At 35.7% G+C, this 21049-nt stretch overlaps 4 protein-coding genes across 6 annotated transcripts; 2 read left to right on the forward strand and 2 right to left on the reverse strand.

Moving 5' to 3' along the window:
* Positions 1-3405: 3405 nt before the first annotated feature.
* On the reverse strand, positions 3406-4888 carry LOC108914895 (uncharacterized protein C7orf26 homolog). The gene is made up of 3 exons (XM_018720810.1): positions 4684-4888; positions 4073-4623; positions 3406-3905 (listed from the first exon to the last, which is right to left on the reverse strand). Exons 1-3 carry the CDS (start codon positions 4769-4771, stop codon positions 3408-3410), a joined length of 1137 nt encoding a protein of 378 aa, XP_018576326.1. The 5' UTR covers positions 4772-4888; the 3' UTR covers positions 3406-3407.
* A 307-nt stretch (positions 4889-5195) lies between these two features.
* LOC108914897 (zinc finger CCCH domain-containing protein 18) lies at positions 5196-12242 on the forward strand. 3 transcript variants are annotated; one of them, XM_018720815.1, is made up of 8 exons: positions 5196-5343; positions 5753-6523; positions 6577-6812; positions 7306-7615; positions 7677-7944; positions 9670-10229; positions 11082-11315; positions 11580-12242. In XM_018720815.1, exons 2-8 carry the CDS (start codon positions 5764-5766, stop codon positions 11861-11863), a joined length of 2652 nt encoding a protein of 883 aa, XP_018576331.1. In that variant the 5' UTR covers positions 5196-5343; positions 5753-5763; the 3' UTR covers positions 11864-12242. The 3 variants fall into 3 exon arrangements, with proteins under 3 accessions (XP_018576331.1, XP_018576329.1, XP_018576330.1); XM_018720813.1 differs by having other exon boundaries at positions 5197-5343; positions 9634-10229; XM_018720814.1 differs by having other exon boundaries at positions 5197-5340; positions 5751-6523; positions 9634-10229.
* A 3000-nt stretch (positions 12243-15242) lies between these two features.
* Positions 15243-17807, forward strand: LOC108914894 (UBA-like domain-containing protein 2-A). The gene is made up of 3 exons (XM_018720809.1): positions 15243-15435; positions 16551-16625; positions 16929-17807. The coding sequence occupies exons 1-3, from the start codon at positions 15325-15327 to the stop codon at positions 17085-17087; spliced, it is 345 nt and encodes a 114-aa protein (XP_018576325.1). The 5' UTR covers positions 15243-15324; the 3' UTR covers positions 17088-17807.
* Positions 17808-18647: 840 nt separating this feature from the next.
* LOC108914896 (cleavage and polyadenylation specificity factor subunit 4) lies at positions 18648-19845 on the reverse strand. Its single transcript, XM_018720811.1, has 2 exons — positions 19716-19845; positions 18648-19661 (listed from the first exon to the last, which is right to left on the reverse strand). The coding sequence occupies exons 1-2, from the start codon at positions 19816-19818 to the stop codon at positions 18910-18912; spliced, it is 855 nt and encodes a 284-aa protein (XP_018576327.1). The 5' UTR covers positions 19819-19845; the 3' UTR covers positions 18648-18909.
* Between the last annotated feature and the right edge of the window lie 1204 nt (positions 19846-21049).

Raw genomic sequence — 21049 nt, forward strand, 5'->3', positions numbered from 1 at the left:
TCATGGGATTTGATTTGCTAATCGAGAAGTAAGTTTGGGGGTTACCGAACTAATTTAAATAAATGAAATAGGTCGTAAATGTATCATAATGAATGTAAAGACTATTAAATGTGGTATATACACCAATGTATATAAAATATAATTAGCCGTAGGGTGTCTACATGAGGTTCTTCAACATTTCCCTGGATACGATACACAGCCGTTTCCCGCATCAGTCTTTTATCACGCTAGTTACTCAATTAATGTTAATCATTTACCTGAAACCGACAATCTTATTAAAATTGGGATGTTTGTAGGTAACGACAAACTATTAAGAAACTCCCCGTTTGGCCTAATTTACCTCAATTACCTCCGAAAGGTGATGCTAAACAACGCGTTGTCGTTTCAGTACAGAGCAACGGATTAATGGTAAATATTTTACGAACGATGCAATTTTTGAAGTAATTTCTCGAAACGTAATAATTCTTGTCAGTTCGTTATATTTCGTTAGAGGAAATTACAAAACGTTAACGATTATTGTGATGTTTTAACTACGTTTCTATCGAAATAATAATAGCTTCTATACAATCCTTTCTATGCTGACAAAGAAATAATTGATTTAACGAAGAAATTTAATAACCACCATGCTTTGAGTAGAATAAGTACATCAATATAAGGAATTACCTTTGTTAGTTCAAATATCGAGACCTAATATTTGTTACATTTGTGTATATATTTTAACTTGACATCCCAATATTAAATTCTGGAAGTTGATGCCAGCAATTACGCCATCTAATTTTTTTATGCGTATTTTTATCATAACGGATAAAGTAAGTATCTACACTGGCAGTAGCAACACAATTTAAGATGCAAAATACACTTTGTAGGTTACCTCGCATAGAGCGACCTACTCAGTAGGTACAAAGTAATACTTTACTACTAGTAGGCGTTGAGTAGCAGTGACACAAAAAATGACAGATATGTACTTTGTAGGTTATATGTCGCAGAGCGACCTACACGAGTGTGTAGGTACAATTAAACGTCTGTAATAGCCGTTTTACATTGCGAATTTATTCATGAAGTCGCTTCGCGAAAAAATTGGATAAGCGTAATGTAACAAATCTGCTGTAATGAAGTTCTTCACGAATTTGGAACAAGTTCTAATTTCTAATTATTTTCGTGAAGTTCAGAAGTACCAACACTACCAATTCAACAAATCTTCAGCCTCGGGTCAATCAATAGTGAGGTTATGTTAGTAGCGTATGGAAATAATTGTGTGGGATCTTACTATTTTTGTATTGTTTTTCTGATCTATTGCTTACAAAATCGAATATTTATAAACAGTGTCAAAACGGTACAGCTGTTGTGCTATTACGTATATGTAGAAAGGTAAAACAATTTTTTTGAAATGAAATTTGAAATTTATTTGCTACTTCGCTTTGTTGATAGAACTGATGTAAGTAAGTGTCAAAGAAATTCTGAAATCTGTAGAAGTGTAAAACCAAAACCTTTATGAACAAATTCGAGAATTAATTCATGATAAACTTCGTGAATTTATTCATGAATAAATTGTCAACGTAAAACAGCTACTATTACAGAAAACAAAAATGGCATCGGTAATAGTTTTCTCCGTCATTTTTTTTTGACCACGTTTACTTTATTACTAGAGCTCGATGTGAACTTCCAATGTTTACCACGAATTAATCTTGAAGCAACAAAAATTTACCCGATACAAACGAATACATCAGTCCTTAAAAAATCACTTGCTAGTGTTGTGCGTTCCCACCGAAATATTTAATGAGGTTTATTAACACAAGGAAATGTATCTGTAAAGTAGTATACACTCTAAAATGTAACACAATGCATGTTTTAAATGTTAGTGACATTCCATTTATAAGAAAATAAACGTTACTTTCCCAAGTTCTTGAAAATATTCAAACATGATATATAGAAAACGTGTTCTCTGTACGCATTTAAGTAAAAGTCAACGACTACTTTCAAAGCTAATTCATGTGATTTAGTATTAATAACAGTTAGACAGTCAATGAAGCGCTAGTCATCGTTTATACAGTTTACCGCAGAATTACTGATTAACCTAGGTAGTATTTGTCGGTCAGAGCAACTTCTTATATAAGTGGAATGGTACGTTTAAATTTTCTCCTGTAGAATGACATCATCATCTGACAGGATTCTAATGAATGATACGACTGAAAAGCCCTGTTAGTGAGATCATAGGTTCTGTCTTCCGTAGCGTAGCAGACCACATCCTTACGTAGTAGATATTCGGATGAAAACCTGTCTATATTTTTATGAGATAAATGTGAGATCATTTATTAAGATCGTATGAGACTTTTGATACAAAATGATTTAGACTTGTGTATTTCCTAGCTTGTTTCTAAATAAAATCAATGGCCTAACATTGAAACATGACAATCCTCTTAAATATGGACGATACTCATTTGTAAATGTTACTATATTTGTGTCGACATATCCCTTAATCTAGCTAGTGACAATCTGTTCATGTGATGTTCCATTATGTTCCTTGAAACTGGATTACGATTTTCTTTTCTGTAGTCTCAATTAAGGGTTAGATTATCGTCTGTAATTCAGATTCAAGCTCTGTCTACACGTCTGTGTACATCCTGGTAACAAAATGTAAAATATTTTCGATTTGAAGTGGATTTTGAAATGCCTACTCAATCACTTACCAGTAAACACATTTATTAATTAGATTATTCAAACCTTAGTGTGGCCCACTAAGAACAGGGACATCCCTCTAAATCTTTTTTTGGATGAACAATTCAAAAATCGCCAAAGCGACTCCCAAAAATCACAGCAATCCATGCATCGCCTACTAGACCACCATAAGTGGTTCAGTTAACTAGATCTAGAAGGCCACTATCCAATTTGTTCTTTACGGGCCACCCTGTATATTTTAGAACATAAAACTTTGAATAATAAACTGTATATTCAATTTTTCCCAAGAAAAATATTACGTTTGTTACCAGAACATAGTTTATACATGTTATCGCTGTGCCATGGAGCATGATTGTTAATGTTAAAGCATTACCGCTTAAGTTTATTTAAGAAGTGTAAAAATACATGCATATATATGTGTGTATATATAATTATAAATGTGTTAAAAACCGAATTATTTTTGTTATACTACAAAGATAACCATAAATGTATTGTTCCTGTATGTAAGAGCTGAATATATAAAATAATAAAGTCTTCTTAAAGAATTTTTATTGTGATTAACTCTAGGATATTTTTGAAACACAAAAAATGTTTAAAATAAATTAATTCTCAACTTTTTACCCAAAACGAGGATAGATTAAAAATTTTAGACCCGCGCCTTTCAATTTTATCTCATTCGTCATAAAAACGTGCCGTGACGCCATATCCCCGAGATTTTAAATCAAAACCTTTTACAAAATAATAATTTTATTCTGTTTATACGTGCTAATAACAATGCTGAGCAACTTATTGAAAGGAAGCAGTTTAAGCTGGCTGAAGAGGTCGTCCACGTGTCCGTATATGGCGTTTACGGAATACGCTACTTGTATGGCCTGCGCGAACCTGTCGAGGGATAATTGCAAGCAATCCTCGTTCAGTATCTGATCCAATTTTAACTCCTGTTTATTTTTCAAGTCGTTAACGTACGCCAATATCGGGTTAATGGGATGCGCTAAATGTTGAGCGTATACGGCTTTCGGAGGTGCGACCCTCGGTATTTCGAGAAAGCCGTTAAGCAAAGCCAAATGCAGCTGGCTGTATAAATTGACGTCTTGTTTATATATGGGGGCTAAGATGCACCATTTCAATAAACCCGCGATCGGAGTCGTCGCTTCCATCGCGATGGCACCGGGAGGCAAAACTGCTTGCCTCTGTTGGGCTGCTATGCACAAACTGCAGTTGTTGGAAATCTGCAAGTGATATACAACTGTTATTGTCTATTTTTGTAATATAAACTATCGGCAAAAGTTGACAAAGTTAATAATTGTCAAAGCAATTTAAATATTTGTACAATGTGCCGGATCAAAAGTTAAAAGTAAAAAAAAAACACATTATATATGTTATGATAAACACTTACCCAGAAAGTAATTATCTCTAACAAATTCTTGGGAGGGAATAAAAGCTCCCTCTTCGATACGGCAAAATAGTTCTCGGACATGGCAGTCATTAGATTGGCTGTAAATTGTGGAGAAATGCTAGGTAGATTCTTTAATCTCTCTGTAGAGTCCGGGGAAAAATAAAAATAATCCTGAACTAACGTCTCGGCTAATTTACAACAATTTACAGATGTATTTCCCAACTGTTGCATCCACACGCTTGCCATCATCAATATCGTTGGTGAAGGAATGCCAACTGCCACTGAAACCAGTTTGCTCAATATTCCTAACCTAATTGAGGCTGTAGTTCCGCTAAATAAAGATAAGAAAACCGTGTTTCTTGCCGACTCGCTTGGGATGCTATTAAAATATTCAAATAGTATTTCCAGAAGCTGCAGTTCAAGTAATGGAGTTAAACCTTGAGTCCTCTTATTTCCTCTTCTATCTACTTCGTAAAATATAAATTCCGCCATTAAATCTAAAGCCAGATCCATGTGTTTTATGCTCGTTATTCGACTGCATACTAACTCGACTAAAAAAAGTATTAAACAATAAACTATTGAAATATATATATTATAAAATATATGAATACCTATTTTATTTAAGGCCTCTTTGGCACACAAGGGATACTCTATTTTTCTTAAAGTCTGCTTTAGATTAACTTCAGACGCTGCTGACATATTTAATATTTGTCTAGACTCGTCGAAGCATAATATCAAATTAAATTAGATACTTATAAGTTAAAAATTGATGAACTTCGGTTGAAAGTAAATACCAAGTCTCGTTATATTTTTTAAATAAATAAATATAAAAAGTAAGGTTAGTAATTTTTAGTTTGTTCTTCTTCTTCTTCCTCCTAATTTTAGCTATTGTCTGACAGATCTATTAAAAAATTGAAACATTTCTCAATGGCAGTATTTTCATTTTGCTAAATGGTAGATAATAAATAAATTAAATAGTTACGAGCAACATATTACAAAAATAGAATTTACCGTAAACTTATTACAAATTATTAAAGTTTTAGCTGTATTTTTCATCGGGGGTAAGGCAATGCGATGGAAATAGGTGGTAAATATAACAGCCAACCTGAAAATAAAAATCCCTAAAAAGTGAATTCGGGAGGTGTGGAGACGCCATTTGCTTTGTCTATCTACGGCGAAGCTCACAGGAAGTAGATGTTGAAATAAATAACACTTATTTAATCGCTCGAAGAGAAAAACTTTGTGTACCAGGAAGCGCAGAATCAAAAAAGGTAAGAATTACAAGTCCGTGCAAATTAAAGTGCTCAGCTATTAACAATTCTTTTTACCTAAGATTGTGTTATGTATACAGTTAGTTGATTACCGAGAATACTTCGTAAAAATTTACTAGTTCGATTTAAGTACCTGCGCGAGAGACTTTTAGTAGTTTGTGTTGTGAATATCGACGTTTTAAGTCAAATAAGTTTGTAGTTTGGAATAAAATGTTTTTCATGAAGAAGCAAATTGTTATCTCGCAGTGTTTTTATGGTAAAGAAGGAGTTGGCGGCAGACCGAAGGTAAGATTAAAATAACAACGGTCTCAAAAGATTTCCTAAGCAGAAGTGTTAGAACTGTCCACTCAAACTGGTTTAAAAAAACAGTATTATATTTTGCTAATTTTACCTTTTTTTTTAAATCTAGTTCACTGACACATGGATTCTGAGGATTCTCGAGATGCTTCTTCGGGAAATGAGAGTGACGATAAAGAGCAGCATAGTCCTGCCAGTACACGGTCGAGAAGTCGAGAATCCAATGCGAGATCAAACAGAAGCCAGTCTAGATCGTCGTCTCCACCAAGCCGGCATCAATCGGCTTCTCCACAAAGTCGCCCGATTTCCCCAGATAGCGCACCTCAGTCTCCTCAAAATGATATCTCGTCGAGAAAATCCTCAGATGCCCATTCGGCTGCGAGCGGATCCAGTTCGTCGGACGACGAAGGGTCTCACTCGAGAAGCAGGCCTTACACGCCTAAATCACTCGAAAGCGTGTCTTACCAAAAGGGCGATCATAAATCAGGAACGCCTTCTCCCGGTTCACCAGCTAGCGAACACAGGTCGTCTCGATCGGGGAGTCCCACTCAAAACGAAGCTCCGCCGATGGCCCCGCGTTCTCCCTCTCATAATTCATCACGAAGCAGTTCCCCAGGTTCCCCTGCAAGGGCGGCAACAAAGACCCCTGTTTCGGATAACGAGAATGCCTCTGTGAAATCGGCGAGCAGCCACAGCTCCAAAAAGTCAAGATCTAGCAGGGTTTCGGACAGATCTAGCTCTTCGCAGGGTTCTAGAAGGTCGCGGGGAAAGTCTAACGACGGAAATTCCTCCGATTCGAGCGAAAGCAGTGTAGATTCTTCAAGTAGGAGGAATAAGAACATCTCGAAGAACGCGGACACGCAGCCTGAGGAAATATCTGACGGTACGAACGTGAAATTTTTCAATAAGCGTGGCCTAATTTAAAAAAAATTGCAGGTGACATGGAATCTGATAACGAGAAAGTGGAAGATGTCCCAAAGGAAAGCAGCGTTTCTAGGCCTGAAATTAATATATCGCACGAGGATTTGTCGGACGTTTCCGATTTGGAAGATTGCATCGGCGATAATTCCGACGACGATCGTCAGGATCGTAAGGACGAGGAGGGTGTGCAGGAGAACTCCAACAATCACTTGAACGAGAAAAGTAAGAGCGTCTCACCGGAGCCGAAAAAGGTAGGATTTATTCGTTTATCTCCGTTCTAAAAGTTGTATAGTTTACGATCTTTTTCTTTGATGTAATTTTTATACAGGGCGTATATTAATCTGGAAATACCAGCGAATTTCATGAATCTGGAAATATCGGGGAATTGTAAAATAATTTTCATTTTTAAGCATATCTATTACGGTTTTTATTATATTGAGGGTGTTCAAAAGTGCACAAATCAAACTTTGGGTCAATAAAACATATCGAATTAAAAAAAAATGTCCCAAATCCTGAAAATTTACACAGAAATGCACACATTTTTTCACACATTTAAACCAAAACAAAAAAAAATTGAGTTTTTTTTACATAAAAACCATTTTGCGTTTTTTTTTATATTTAAATTACATTTTCGAGTACATCAACATTTTAAAGTTCTGGAATGAGACTGAATTTTAAAGTTACAACTGTTCAAACTTCCCTCTTTGCGCTCGCTTTATGCTTCAACGGAAAAAAAATGCGTAGGTTGTAGAGAAAAACAACCGCACGGAAGAGGGCGAGGAACAGTTAGATTTCGAAGCCGAGGACGGCGAATGCGGCGAAATCGAACCGTCGAGAGATGAACCCGACGCGGAAAAACCCGCCAACGTGGAGGAAGGCGCCAGAGCGGACGAGAAGAAAGAGGATAGGGAACTGGAAGAGGGCGAAGTCACGGACGAAGACGACGCCAGACCCGAGGAAACCGAACCGAGGCCAGTCTGTAGGTTCTTCTCCAGAGGACAGTGTACTTGGGGGGCCAGCTGTCGGTTTCTGCACCCAGGCGTAACGGACAAAGGTACAACTTGTTTTAGGCATAAAAAATTTGTAACTTGTCACACGCAATTGGAAATTTTCAGGCAACTACACCATGTTCGAGTTGATTCGGCCGGTGGTTCCCGGAGAATTCGGGCGCGACGAGAGGTTGTACGGGAAGACGGAGCCCCCGCTCGTGGAGTCGGCTTGGGAGAGGGGGCTTCGCACGGCGAAGGAGATGTTGAGGAAGTCCGTAAAGAGGAAGGAGCAGGATATCGATTTCGAGGAGAAGAAGATGAACCTCAGTCTGGCCCAGGAGGAGTTCGATAAGGAAAACGGGTATTACGGGAGAGTGCCGTCGCCAGAGCCAAGGTAATTATACGCTAATAAAAAAAAATTGTAAATTTTATTTATAAATTTGATGAATTAATTTCATTCGAAAGTTAATTTTTTTAAAACTCATTTATACAGGGTATTTTTTTATTCTGAATTTTACAAGATTATTTGATTTTTTTCATTTAATTGTAGAAACAGGTTGATTTATTTTAATGTGTTTACGATATATGTACTCTGCCAAATATGGTGGATTTTGTATAAAAAATTTAAAAAAATCGTTTTCGAGATATTGAAAATTAAGAAAAATATCTCATTCATTTACATGCAGGGTGATTTGGAACTTATCAAAAAAAAAATTCTGGATGTACAAGGGACTTACAAATACAATTTTGTAAAGAAAAAATCAAAAATCAGTTCGAAAATGATTTAAAAATATACTTCTGCACGGCACTGGAAACTGGTCCACTGTAAAACCTGACCTCAACCAATGCGACTGGCATAGAGATGTGATAAAAACGGACAAAAACTTTAGCAAGGAAAGAAATAAATAGAATTTTATAGCGCCTATTTTATATCGGCAAATTCAACAGCTTTTGCCTTTATTAATTAATAAAATTAATTTGTGTTTTTAAATAATAAAATCATTTAACATACCCGATGTTACAACAACAGTTGTTCAAAATTTTATCCGTGTAAACTCATTTGGGTCCGTCTTACTAACTTTATATGAACTAAGACAAATGTTGTCTTACTTCACCATAAATTAAAACGATATCCATCAACTCCGAGTTGCTATACACGCAAACCATTTTTGACACTAATTACGAAAAAACTATTGTAAATACCACAGATAACAGGTAAACACTATCGCAACGACGACTGCAAAATGGATTTCAATATTCGGAGTCGCTGAGGCCACGTGGCTCTCCACACTTATTACGAATGACGCTAGAGACTACAGTTGTCCAGCTATGTAGTGGTTGAATGTACTAAAACTTCAATAATTTTTTCCTCGGAAACTATAAGGATTTTACAAAAAATTTTTTACGATATTCTCCATTTCTATTGCCACATCTATTCCTAAATTTTTTTGAATAAGTGAATAGGTGCTAAATTTCAAAAATTATCTACAATCACCGGAGTTATCAATAAAAATCATTTTTTAAATTTTTATTTTGACACCCTGTATATCTCGAAAATTAAACGCTCTTTGATTATTTTTCCGTTAGGACGTTGTTTTTCTTATTTTGGTCACCCGAATTCAAATTTTAATTATTCCTAATTAAACTTTAAAGAGTTTCAAGATTTCTGGAAATATTCGGCATTGAAATAGTTTTTTGTTTTTCTCAAAAATTGAGAAAAACCACATTTCAGCCATGATTGCTAATATAAAATAAAATATAACTCAAACGTAATTTTAATAAAAAAAATATTTTATGATCTTTACACGAATTAACGAAATATTTTTTGGTTTTTAACTTTTACGTCGAGTTTTGGTTGAAAATCACTTCAATTTAATTTTTATTTTAATTTTTATTCGATTTTTAATTATATGAATGTTTTGTTAAGGTTTATTCCAGCAAAGTATATCTGGAAAAAGTTTCGCAACTATTTTTTTTACTGTTTTTGTTTTATTCCATCAATATTTCCATTATTTTTTATTTATTTTTTATTGTTTTGATTTGTTGACTGTTCACGTTACTTAATTTCACTAACGAAAATTAGAACCGCCCTGCATTCCAAACAACCGCCCGATTCCAGATACGTCAGGCACGTACCGGTAGAATACCCCGTGCCGAGGCCGCCCGAAGAATACTACGGCAGGAGGCAAGTCCTGTACGAACCCGAATACGTCCCGCCGCCCCGCGAACGGGTACGTCCTTACAGGGAACTACCCTCGCACAGGATGCCGGATTACTACAACAGCAAGTACGAGGAGGAACCCCAGTCCTCCGCCAAGAGGCCGAGATCCAAGCGCGAGGTCATCGTGCAGAGGGTCGAGGAGAGACAGGGTAGGGGCGACGAGTGGTCGGATCCCTGGATGAGGTCGAAATCGCCCGGACGGAGGAAGGAGAGCGGCAGGAAGCGTTCTTACAGTTCCGGCTCCAGTTATTCCTCGAGCAGTTCGTCGAGGAGTTCGTCAGAGTCCAGTCGTAGCTCGTACAGGTCTCGGTCTAGATCGCCGCAGCACAGGAGGGCGTCCAGGTCCGGACGGAGCAGGCAGATCTCGCCATCGGTCATAGTGTCGGAAAGGAAGGCGGCGAATGAACGGGCCGCCCTGATGAACCCACCGGCTCCGAAAAGGAGGGCACCGTCACCAGGTTAGTGACGTTTTTTTGGAATCGTTTTTGTTCAATAATCGTTCTTGACGCGTAAAATTGGGGTTCATCAATTTTGAACAAATTTTGTGTACAGAGCATTGTTGTTATTTTTTGCTCGGCTAGCTCCATATTGTCATATCACATCAGGTGGATTGTTATTACTGGACAGAAAAATGTTGGAGATCTTCGATACTCAGATTCTCAAACTTAACACAGTGCTTTAAAAAAAAGAGTAACAAATACTTTTTATTAAAAACTTGAATTGATTTTAAAAAACATTTCAAATCTATTGGATTTGTATTTTTATTTATTTTTTAGTATATACATTTTATGAAACGGCAAAAATAATTATTTTTCAACTAAAATTAATTTATCCATACATCGATATTCGTTAATATTTTAATAAATCAAGGAAAAAATACAATACGTGGTGATATGGTGGTACAAAATTATTTTCCATTGCAATTCACTTTGTTAGTTGCACACAGTTGGTTGGAAAAGGTAATAACAGGCAACACTTATCGAAGGACTTAGGGTACTGCCCAGTGACGGCGTAGACGAGAGTTCAAGTGCAGTTTAAAAGATGAACGATAACTCGGTTATTTGATTAAAAAATATATATATTTCAGTAAATAATTTCAATAAAATCTTTAAAACGTGCAATATGTGCGTTTAAATATTTAACCATTTCGCAAATTCCACAGAAACAGTATGTGGAAGTTAGTTTTCTGCGAAATAAGACAAATATCGTAACGGATTGTTCTTGTTTGCCACAAAACGGCAATTTGGCAAATTTAATAGTAGTAGAATCCGTTCAAAACGCGTACATTTTACGATAACCTATCACCGTAGGTATGATGAGGGTGAGCGGCGCGGCGAATCCCCCGGCCCCGTCAAGGGAAGACCAGTTCGGTAGGAACCGGAGCAAGTTGGCCGTCGCCGCGGCTCTAGCGAGAGTTAAGGGCCGGAGGAGGTCCTCGAGATCGTCCTCGGGTAGCTCCGGGTCCAGTTCGAGCGACTCGGACTCCTCCGATTCCAGCAGCTCCACCAGCAGGGCCGGCAGTTCACCGCCGAGGAGGCCGCCAGGTAACGAACTTGTCGATTTTATAAAAACTATAATTGAAGATGTATTTTTTTACTTTACTTAAATTTTGCCACGAGGAGATGCCGTTTTGAAAGCTTCTTTATTGACAGGAACATTTTAGTTCTTTGTTGTTTTTTTTTTGTTGGTGTTTTTTTTGTATTTTTTTTTATTTTGCATTTTTATTTTTTTTTTGTAAGTGGTATTAGACAATTTTTACTTAAAATAATCTGTTCTGGCAACTGGTGAAGTGATCTGCTCTGTTGCAGGCATGGACATATCGATCGCCAAGGCGATGGACGCACTGAAGGGCGGTTCCGCGGAGAAGAAGCAGATAAAACTTAACCTGAAGAACCCGATCGGCGTCCGGAAGCCGGACATGTCCGACTTGGCCAGGAAGCCGGATCCGTCGGCGAATAAAAAACGACCGGCCAATTCCCCGCCGCCGGGCGATCCGAAATCCAAGAAGGCCACGTCTCGCAGGGAAGAATTACTCAAGCAACTGAAGGCCGTGGAGGACGCGATCGCCAAGAAGAGATCGAAAGTGAACTAGGGCTTGGCCTGCGCCGCAGAAATTATGTTTAACTCGCGACGTCTCCCCCCCGAGGGATTCGTCCGGAATGAGTAATTCGCACGGGCAAGTATTGATGTTCTAAAAAGGAATATTTGACTCGGTTTAACTCCTTCTCGGAGGGTTACGTAGTACTTGACTGAGAGTGTACATTAATTTTCTTGTCTCTATTTTTTTTTATTCCCGTGGACGCCCCACGAATTGTTTGACTCGATAAGGTTTACGTAGTGAGTAAGGTAATTGTATTATATAAAGTAGCCGTAAGTCTGTATCAGAACTTTGAATATTGTTATCTTTTAGCGCATATCTGCAGACCTTTCGTTGTTCACCGGTTGTAAAGCCAATAAATGTTTATACACTCGCCCGACTTCGTTCTTTTCCACGTATACCGAAGCCTTTTAGAATAACTTGCCCCAAACTCGTCCTCTGAACGTGATTGGCGGCATGTTACCTGGAAGGCGTAATGTGCCGTTCGTTTCTCATATTGTTCCAATATGTTTGAATTACTGGTCGCGGGGCCTGCCTCTGTAAATGAAGGCGATAGAAAGACTTACAGGGTTCGTAGAGGCTGGGAATACCGGGAAAATTCAGGGAATTTGTTATTCTTCATAAAAAACGGGGAATAGTCGGGGAATTTTAAAAATATTCATGAAAGTCGGGGAATTTGATGTTTGCAACTGGAAATTTTGTGAAAGCCGGCCCTGGGTTCTTGAAAGAGAAAACTGTTTGTGGTTTTGACACTTATAAGAGGTTTTTAGGGTATAAAAAAAATTATGGAGTCCAGTCGAGAAAAAATTTTATGCATAAACCTCAAAATTTCCAAGAAAAATTCGAAAAACAGTTTTTTTTCTGATTTTTCTTTTTTTATTTCTCATTTCCGCAAAAATAATTTAATTTTGAGGAAACTTGGTGAAAGTATACCTTTCTCTGTCTTAGATAACCTCAAATTTTTCTAGATAAAAAAATCAAGAAGTTTCTGAGATATTCATTTTTTTTGGCCTGAAACACTTTTTTCAAAGAAATATTCTACTTCAAAAAATCATCGTACAGAGTTCTGCGGGTAATCATTTTTTCGTTTTGACATACTTTTTGGTGAAATAAAAAAATTTGTAATAACGGTTCAAAAACAGGCTCAAAAATGCAAAAAAAATAAAAAATCACTTGCAACAAAATTTCAGTTATTCTTGATAATTTGTTTAAATAAAAAAAAAAAAACAAAAACTGATTACACCATTCAATTCTACGGAAAAAATACAAAAAAAAATTTTTATTGTTTGACCCAAAATTTTATTTTTGTTATATTGATTTCCAACGTCTGCGTGAATAGAGAAATTGTGGAACCGTTGAATAGAAAATGTTCAATATAAAGACACAATGTTAAAAGAAAGCTCAGATGTCCCTTCAGAAAAAAAAATTCTCTAATATTTGTGCTTTTATTTTACTAAACTAAACAAAGCAAGATAGGAAAAAAAGTAAATAACAAAAAAGTTGTATTTTTGATAACTAAATCTGAGAAAAATTTCAAACTTACCAAAAAGCAGTGGCGTACCATATTTTTTTCTATTTTTATCAAGCTGGTATCTTGTGACGCCACTGGAGAAAATAGGACAAATTAAATTATGTGAGAAAATGAGTATTATTATTACAAACAAAGTTGCCAAGTTTCAACAAAGTCTAAAAAGGGGTTTTCGTTTTACGAATAAAAAATCAATTCTCGTTTTAAACTTGAACGCTCTGTAAATTGAAAACGACGCATCTATACGTATATGTTTACATGAACTTTTTTTTTAAAGGACAGTACAAGTTGTGATAGTCCTGCTACAAAAAACACGGACACCCTGTATATGGAAAGTTTAGGAATACGAACCGCAGATTAATATATCATATACAGAATAGCTCTGTTCCGAGTGCATTAGAAACCGTCAGACACACTCGCATTTGATTCCAAACAATGAATGTTGAACATTATGTAAACATTATATCAGAATGTGCATGCGTCTGACTGTTGATAACGGTTTCCAATTGCTCTAGGAACGAAGCCAGTACAATGACAAGAACAAATCTAAAATTTAAAAGTTTACAGTAAATCGCAGCATTCTAATGTTACAAAGCCGATTTGATCTAGCTGTTTATGGTTCTACACTTGTGAGTTATGCTCTTTTCGCAGGTAAGTATTCCATAATTTATTTCCTTTTCTCAGTAAATCCTATTATAATTTCTATAATAGCTTCCACAAAACTTTTTCACCGGTATATAATACTATCGCCAATTGTTTTTAGCCTACGAGTGAAAGAAAGTACAACTTTTGCTTGGGGTGGGCCCAAGGAGCAAGCTCTATGGAGGCCTCTAAAACAAACAAACAAAAAAACAAAATCAGCGCGACTTCCCCATATTTGAACATCATATTTTTATTTGACTCTAAAAAAAAGCACACAGTCACCGATATGATAAAAGATGATATTGAATCTTTTTCTGGGGTGGGCTTTGCACACCCCTGTCCCCTCCCCCTAGCTACGCCCATGGTAAGTAACTAACTAATATGTATCAAATGAAGAAATTTACTTCGGAAGGTAAAATGAAATATGGGTGGGCACTGACAACAATAATAATAATAATCGAAAACTGAAATTTTTGTTCCTTTTAGCCGAATCCTCGTTCTTTTCCCCGTCTCAACTTCCTTAAATTAACATTTCTGTCAACCTCGTTTCTAACGTAACAACGGGCGGCAAATTCGAATATGGTACAATAAAATGCCTACATTCTAATACATTTTATCATCCTTTAAATTTATATGATACAAACGGATCCGTTTGAAAATATAAATCCATTTTAATCAGTTGTAGACAGGAAAATTATTTCATTGAGTTAATTTCATTAAAAGTATTAGCTTATTTGTCAACTAGCTCGATCTATATTTTGCGTTTGTTTTAATATAAAATTCTTTCAAAAAGTGTATCCAGATTTTCTCAACAAAGACTAAAACCACCTACCTACCATATCTAAACTCCAGTCGCATCTGTTCCTAGTAGTAAAGTATTCCTACTTTTTTTTCAGTATTCAAAATTCATATATTCAACTCATTTATCCCTACTAATTGTAAATATACTATTAAACTTATCAAACGCGTTCATATTTTTAACATAGACTCCTATCTACCGATACTACATTATCTCTTGTCCATCTGTATTTAACGTAAAACATTCGTAGAATTTCCCAACATTTCAATGGAAGCCGAAAATGAAATGCGCAATCAAGACAATTTTAATTTTACTCCGCCGCCACTCACTACAGTCATCTGACGTCATTCATAAATACTTGTTGCCGCGAATGAGAGAGAACATCCGCAAGAAGTAGAAAGAGCACAGGCTAGTAGAGTAAGTAGTTTTCAAAACAACTGTGAACGGTGTTGCTCGCATATTTCAGCGTTTTAAAATCGTTTCGCAATGGATGCACCCTTACGGGAACAAGTTATGATAAATCAATTCGTGCTAGCAGCCGGATGTGCCCGTGAACAAGCTAAACAGATACTTCAATCCGCACACTGGCAATTCGAGGTAAATATTTCAATTTGTAAACAAACACCTCAGCATGAGAAAGAAGATGGCGGATGTATATCCCCCCACCCCTTGTAACCTGTCCCTGGGTTGAACGTTTTATCGACTAGCCGTAGCCGATTTGATCAAGGGTTTCAAGGTCGTGTTGTCGTTTACAAACTTCCTTTCTTGGCCTTTGCTGTTTGTCTTGGAATAATCTGTGTGTATTGGTCAAAACGAAAAATACGGTCTTTAGAATTGGTATCTTTTATTTTGATCAGGATCCGCTACATCTTTTCATCAGTTCTCTATTACGTAATCTCTTTGATAAGAATGTTTGTATAATTTATTCAATAGTTAGTGACGAACTGATTTTGGTTTGTAAAAATGGAGCAATTCGTATCTTTGACCCAGAATAAACAATTCTATGAATTATCGTGATTACATAACGTAGTACAAAATGAAGCATCTCTGTATTTCCTTACTTTTAAATTTCTATACTGCGTCAACGTATATTTAATAAGAAAAAAAAGCCCTTAAGATTTAAATTAGAAAAACGTAGGTACCTATGATGCAGAGATGGGATATTTTTATAAATATTTATACCTAATATAACTTAGAATCAATTTACATTTGCGATAATTAAATGTAAAATTATGATTTTCTTATTTGAACCACTAAACTAAATTTTACATGAATCTCCTTATCAAATAATTTAATTTTATATTTACTACTTACTAGTTAGCTAAAATATTTAAAATGACAAATATAAAAAATAAACACCATAGGTAGGTACCTATATGGGTATATAATATTTGCTATTGGATTTAATTAAAATAGGATTAAAATCGAAATTACTGAAATTGAAGTAAAGAGTAAAGTTAAATTGATTGTAAATTCCTGTTTGCGAATTTGACAGGGTCCAGAGTCTATTGACCGATTTAGCTAATTATCTGTTGGCTTGACGCCTATGGTCCTATGACGTCAAACTGATGTAAATTTACAAATTTCATAATTTTGTTGCAGTAACGCCAAAAATTAAAGTATATAGATCAGGATTTTCCTAATTTCTCTTTACGTACTTATTTATTTTAAGTATTCCTAAGTTTTTTTTTAGCAATAAATTTCTGTTTCAGACTGCTCTGAGCATGTTTTTTCAAGATGCAGCCCTCCCGACCTGTCCACCAGGTGCACAAGCTCACTTTGGACAGGTTTGTTTGTGAACGTTAAAATTCACTAATTTTTTAACTCCAATATAAGTACACCACCTGACTTCTTGTTAACTCGCTTGTTTGCAACAAGTAATTTATTTTAATTTTCGAGAAAATGTGCAGCGATTAAATCCAAATATACACATTGTTTCAAAATTAATTGGTCAAACTTAAAATTTGATTTTTAATGGTTGGAGTTAAAAAAAAAAAAATTCAGTTGAGATACAACAGTGTTGAAATTGAAAAAATTTTCGAAGTTTTATTAACGATTATACGTTTCTATTACCAATTTTTTTTTCTTAGGTCATGACTCCGTGCAACACACCGGCCACACCGCCCAACTTTCCCGACACGCTGCTCGCTTTCTCTAAACTGTCCGCCGGGAACGGGAACACCCCGACCCCGAACAACGGCGGCACCGCCCAGATCCACCATTCACCGCAACCAACCCAACAACGATAAACGTTAGTGCACCCTATCCTAAAGAACGCTCAGTGTTAAAGAGAACTATATGTAATAATTATGAGACTAAACTATCGCTAGTGAAATTTGTTAAACAAATTTGTTGTTTTTTTTTTACAGTGACAAACTATTTAGTCAAATGCATTGTCTCATTGCAATATTAGTGTTTGGATAGATTATTTGTTATTTATAAAAGACTATATTAATTTTTTTTGTACCTATAGTACCTTTGTTATGGATGATTTCGGAAAACTAAATATTTTCAGTCACGTAACGATATTCGAGGTAGACGGGGAAGTGGTACAGCAAACACCTTTACGTAAGCGTAATGTAACGAAGTTATATTAAAATTGTAGGGGTTCGTCGTGATTTCTGGGTAATTTTGTATAAGTATCGCGATGAGGCGGGGAGAAATTCCTCGGAGAATGCCGAGAAACTACATATTCTGCTGAAAGTACTTATAATTACGTTTCGGTGACGGCTCGGGAAAATGGAAGATGTCGTATCTCGATAATGATGCTTGTGACCCGTACCATTTTTTAGCTACGAGTCCCCATTCATTATCAAAATAATGACCGCTATATTTTCCAAAAGCCGTCGCCAAAGAATATTGAACAGTGTAAAATTGGAAAGAGTCGAACTAAAACTGAATTTTTTTGTTAAAAAGTGTAACTTTTGTTAATTGTGATTCTGTGTAAACCAATAAGAGAATCCAAATTATTTCAGTTCTATTTTTTCAATAAACCATGTGTCGACTTCATATTCCGAGATAAAAATGTCACGATTTGTCATAAGTAAACCTCGTCGATACATTAGAGGAACACTCTTTAAAATAGTTGTAATTTTTTTTGTAGTTTTGTAAAAATACAAAATCTGCGAAGCTGCTGGAAAAACGATCAAAACTTGGCAAAGGGACACTAAACTAAAAAAACTAACAATTGTGACACCCCCCCGTGTTATTTCAGTGAACCTCTGAATACAGAATACGTTGACCCGTTCATTCTGAAGAGTTCGTCTCGAATGCTCTATGGGATTGAGACCTGGGCTTAGAACCGGCCAGTTCTTAATGCCAGATCACACTCGATTTCTTTTTTGTTAATTACAGACATTGAATTTAAAAGGTCTTAACTGGGTTGAAACGTTCAAATTTACTTCACCTTACGATAAATAAATTATAAAATGACCAAAACTAGAGAAAATTACGACTATTTTGCTCAGTCTTCCGCTAATTTATCGAATTTATAAAATAACGTGTTTTATAGTTACAATATTATTACATACAAAATTATTCACAAACCAAAGAAACCACTTTTTTTTGTTATTTGTATTGAATACGAAATGTTGAATTTGTTTTTCAAAATATCTCGCTAAAACTATTATACTATAAATGTATATTACAAAAATTATGTAATTTTTATAATAAAACTATAAATGACACAAATTTTTGCAATATTTTTATTATAGCGCATATATCTAAAAAATTTAAAAATGTTTTTCCGATTTATATTATAACCAAAACGATAGTGGCATGTGAAAAAGTTCTGTTAGGCTGGTTTTCTTATCAGTGTAAAAGGCATATTGAAAGTCAAATACATGAAAAAAGATCAACTTACAGCTGCCATACTGGGTAATTTTATTATATGACCTAATTTTTACGTTAATTTTGTTAATAATTCAAAATGTTTGACTGATTTGTCCCCGCAAAATATTATGGAAGCTATTTTACACGGTTCGTAAAACACTCGAGAATTTATTTTTGAAGAATTTTAAGACCGGTTTGAAATTTTATTAAAAATAAATTTTATACATTCACTTATAATCATTAATCCTGCATGTCCTGCGCATTATTACTAGCTTTGGATTGAGATAAGAAAGCCAAATGGCCCTTCGGACATCTGTTTGCGTAATGGCCTTTCGTACCACATTTGTAACACGTTACGTCTTCGAGTTTCTTGGGTAGCATTTTCTGCAAATAGGTGTTCTGGGCCTCGGCGTTTTCGTTACCCTGTTGCTTCCTGTTCTCATCGTTTTGGATTATGTCTTTATTTGGATCGACCATCTTATTACAGTGTATAGCTTTGTGTCCGTGCTCGCCACAGAAATGACAAATAATAACGGGCGTTTTCTTCTGGTCCTTAAGATTCTGGTCGGGAGGTGCAGGTAATTCAAATCTGGGGTGCATGTATTTACACTTGGAGCCGTCCGGACACAATCCAGCTAAATAGTTTGTGCACAGTACTCTCCTTACGTGTCGATGCCTACAATGGGGTCCGTGTCTACAGAACCCTCGATCGTACCACGGGCAGTCTTTAATTTTACTTTCCGGGTCAATATGGAGAAAGGGACATTCTTTATTGTGACAGGCGTTAAATCGAGAATAGAAGTAACACTCGGGCATTTTCGTCATATCGTATTCGTGTAAGAACTCGCACTGGTCACCTTTTTTGCACAAGCCACGAAGCCAGTGCTTACATACGATCGTTCTGTCACCCCGGACGTGTCGGAAAGGGCATTGCGGTCCTTTCTGGCAACCCGTTACGGAAGCGTAGAATTGGCATACGGCTGCAGTCGATTCTGAAACAAAAATTAAAATTGAGGCACTATTTAATTCATATAATCCAAACTTACTGTCCATTCCTGGAAATGGTAGAGGTAAAGCTCCAAACTGTTCATCTAGAGCTACCTCAATATCAAACTTCATATGTTCAACGTTAGCTACTAAACACTCCATTTTTGGATATTTTAGAGGCGTGTAAAATTAATATCCAATTTAAAATTTGCGTTACATAACAAATTATAAAAAGCCTGCAATTAAATCTCAAAAATTATGAAAATATCTGTACACAACAGCAATGTCAATTATTTAACCTTATTTTTATTTTTTACCGCATAGCAGGATGGCCAACTGGCCAGATTTTCCTTTAAGCTAGTAGCCAAACCAAAATTGAAAATAGCCCAAAATAGCCTGACATCTAGTAACAAAAACCGTTATTTATAATTTTTATACATTTGAAGTTTAAAACCATTCAAGGTTTTAGTTTGTACTGAGTCTGGGGACAATCCTTTTCTAGTCGTATGTGGACAACCCTGAGAAATAGAGTAACTGCTTGTTGTTCTCAAGTAAGGGCATATGACTAAATATATAAGTAACATACATACATAACATAATATATAATATATATGACTAAATAAATAAGACTCGTGAAAAGGATAGAAAAAGAAGAATCATGAAAGTACGAGCGCCACCTCACAATCGGTCTGGAAAACACTGCCATCTATAGCACTATTTATGTATCGAAAACTGTAATACTAACTTGAACAGAAAAGTGATATTGGTATTAGAACCTATAGAGTTCGCTGGCAAAATTAAAAATTTGATGATATTACATGTATTCTTTCGTGCGGAAGCTGAACAAACTGATTGCAATCGGTAGCTAGCCAATCATAATACAGCATTTTTAAAATTCTTAATTATGATTGGTTCTTTACTGATTTGAATCACTTTGTTCAATACGAAAGAATACACGAATTGAAAATTAGGTCACAAAGGGGATGTGTTCTGTGGATTAGGTTTGAAGTTATTTCTTCTCTATGTTGTATTATGACTAATTAACTCGTAAGTAACCGCGCTAGTGCTTTTCATAATAATTGTTTTCTATTTTAGACTAAAATTTAATGTAACGCAAGAAGCAAGAAGATAATTATAATTGTTGAATCGTTCATCTGAATTGTCTTATTGTTTTTGCTTGTTTTAATTTTGAATAGAAAATATCTGGAATGATCTCACATCACTGTTGTGCACCAAACTGCAAGAATACATATTATTTATATACCACAGATACTTCTTACAGAAATAAAAGCTTTTTCAAAGTTACTGCAGGCAGGGAAAAGATTTGGATAGAATCAGTTCGCAAATTATGTAAACCAGATTTTAACTTCATCAACGAAAATTGTTATTTTTG

The sequence above is a fragment of the Anoplophora glabripennis genome, unplaced genomic scaffold (genome assembly GCF_000390285.2).
Source record: "Anoplophora glabripennis isolate ALB-LARVAE unplaced genomic scaffold, Agla_2.0 scaffold977, whole genome shotgun sequence".
NCBI classification, from domain to species: domain Eukaryota; kingdom Metazoa; phylum Arthropoda; class Insecta; order Coleoptera; family Cerambycidae; genus Anoplophora; species Anoplophora glabripennis.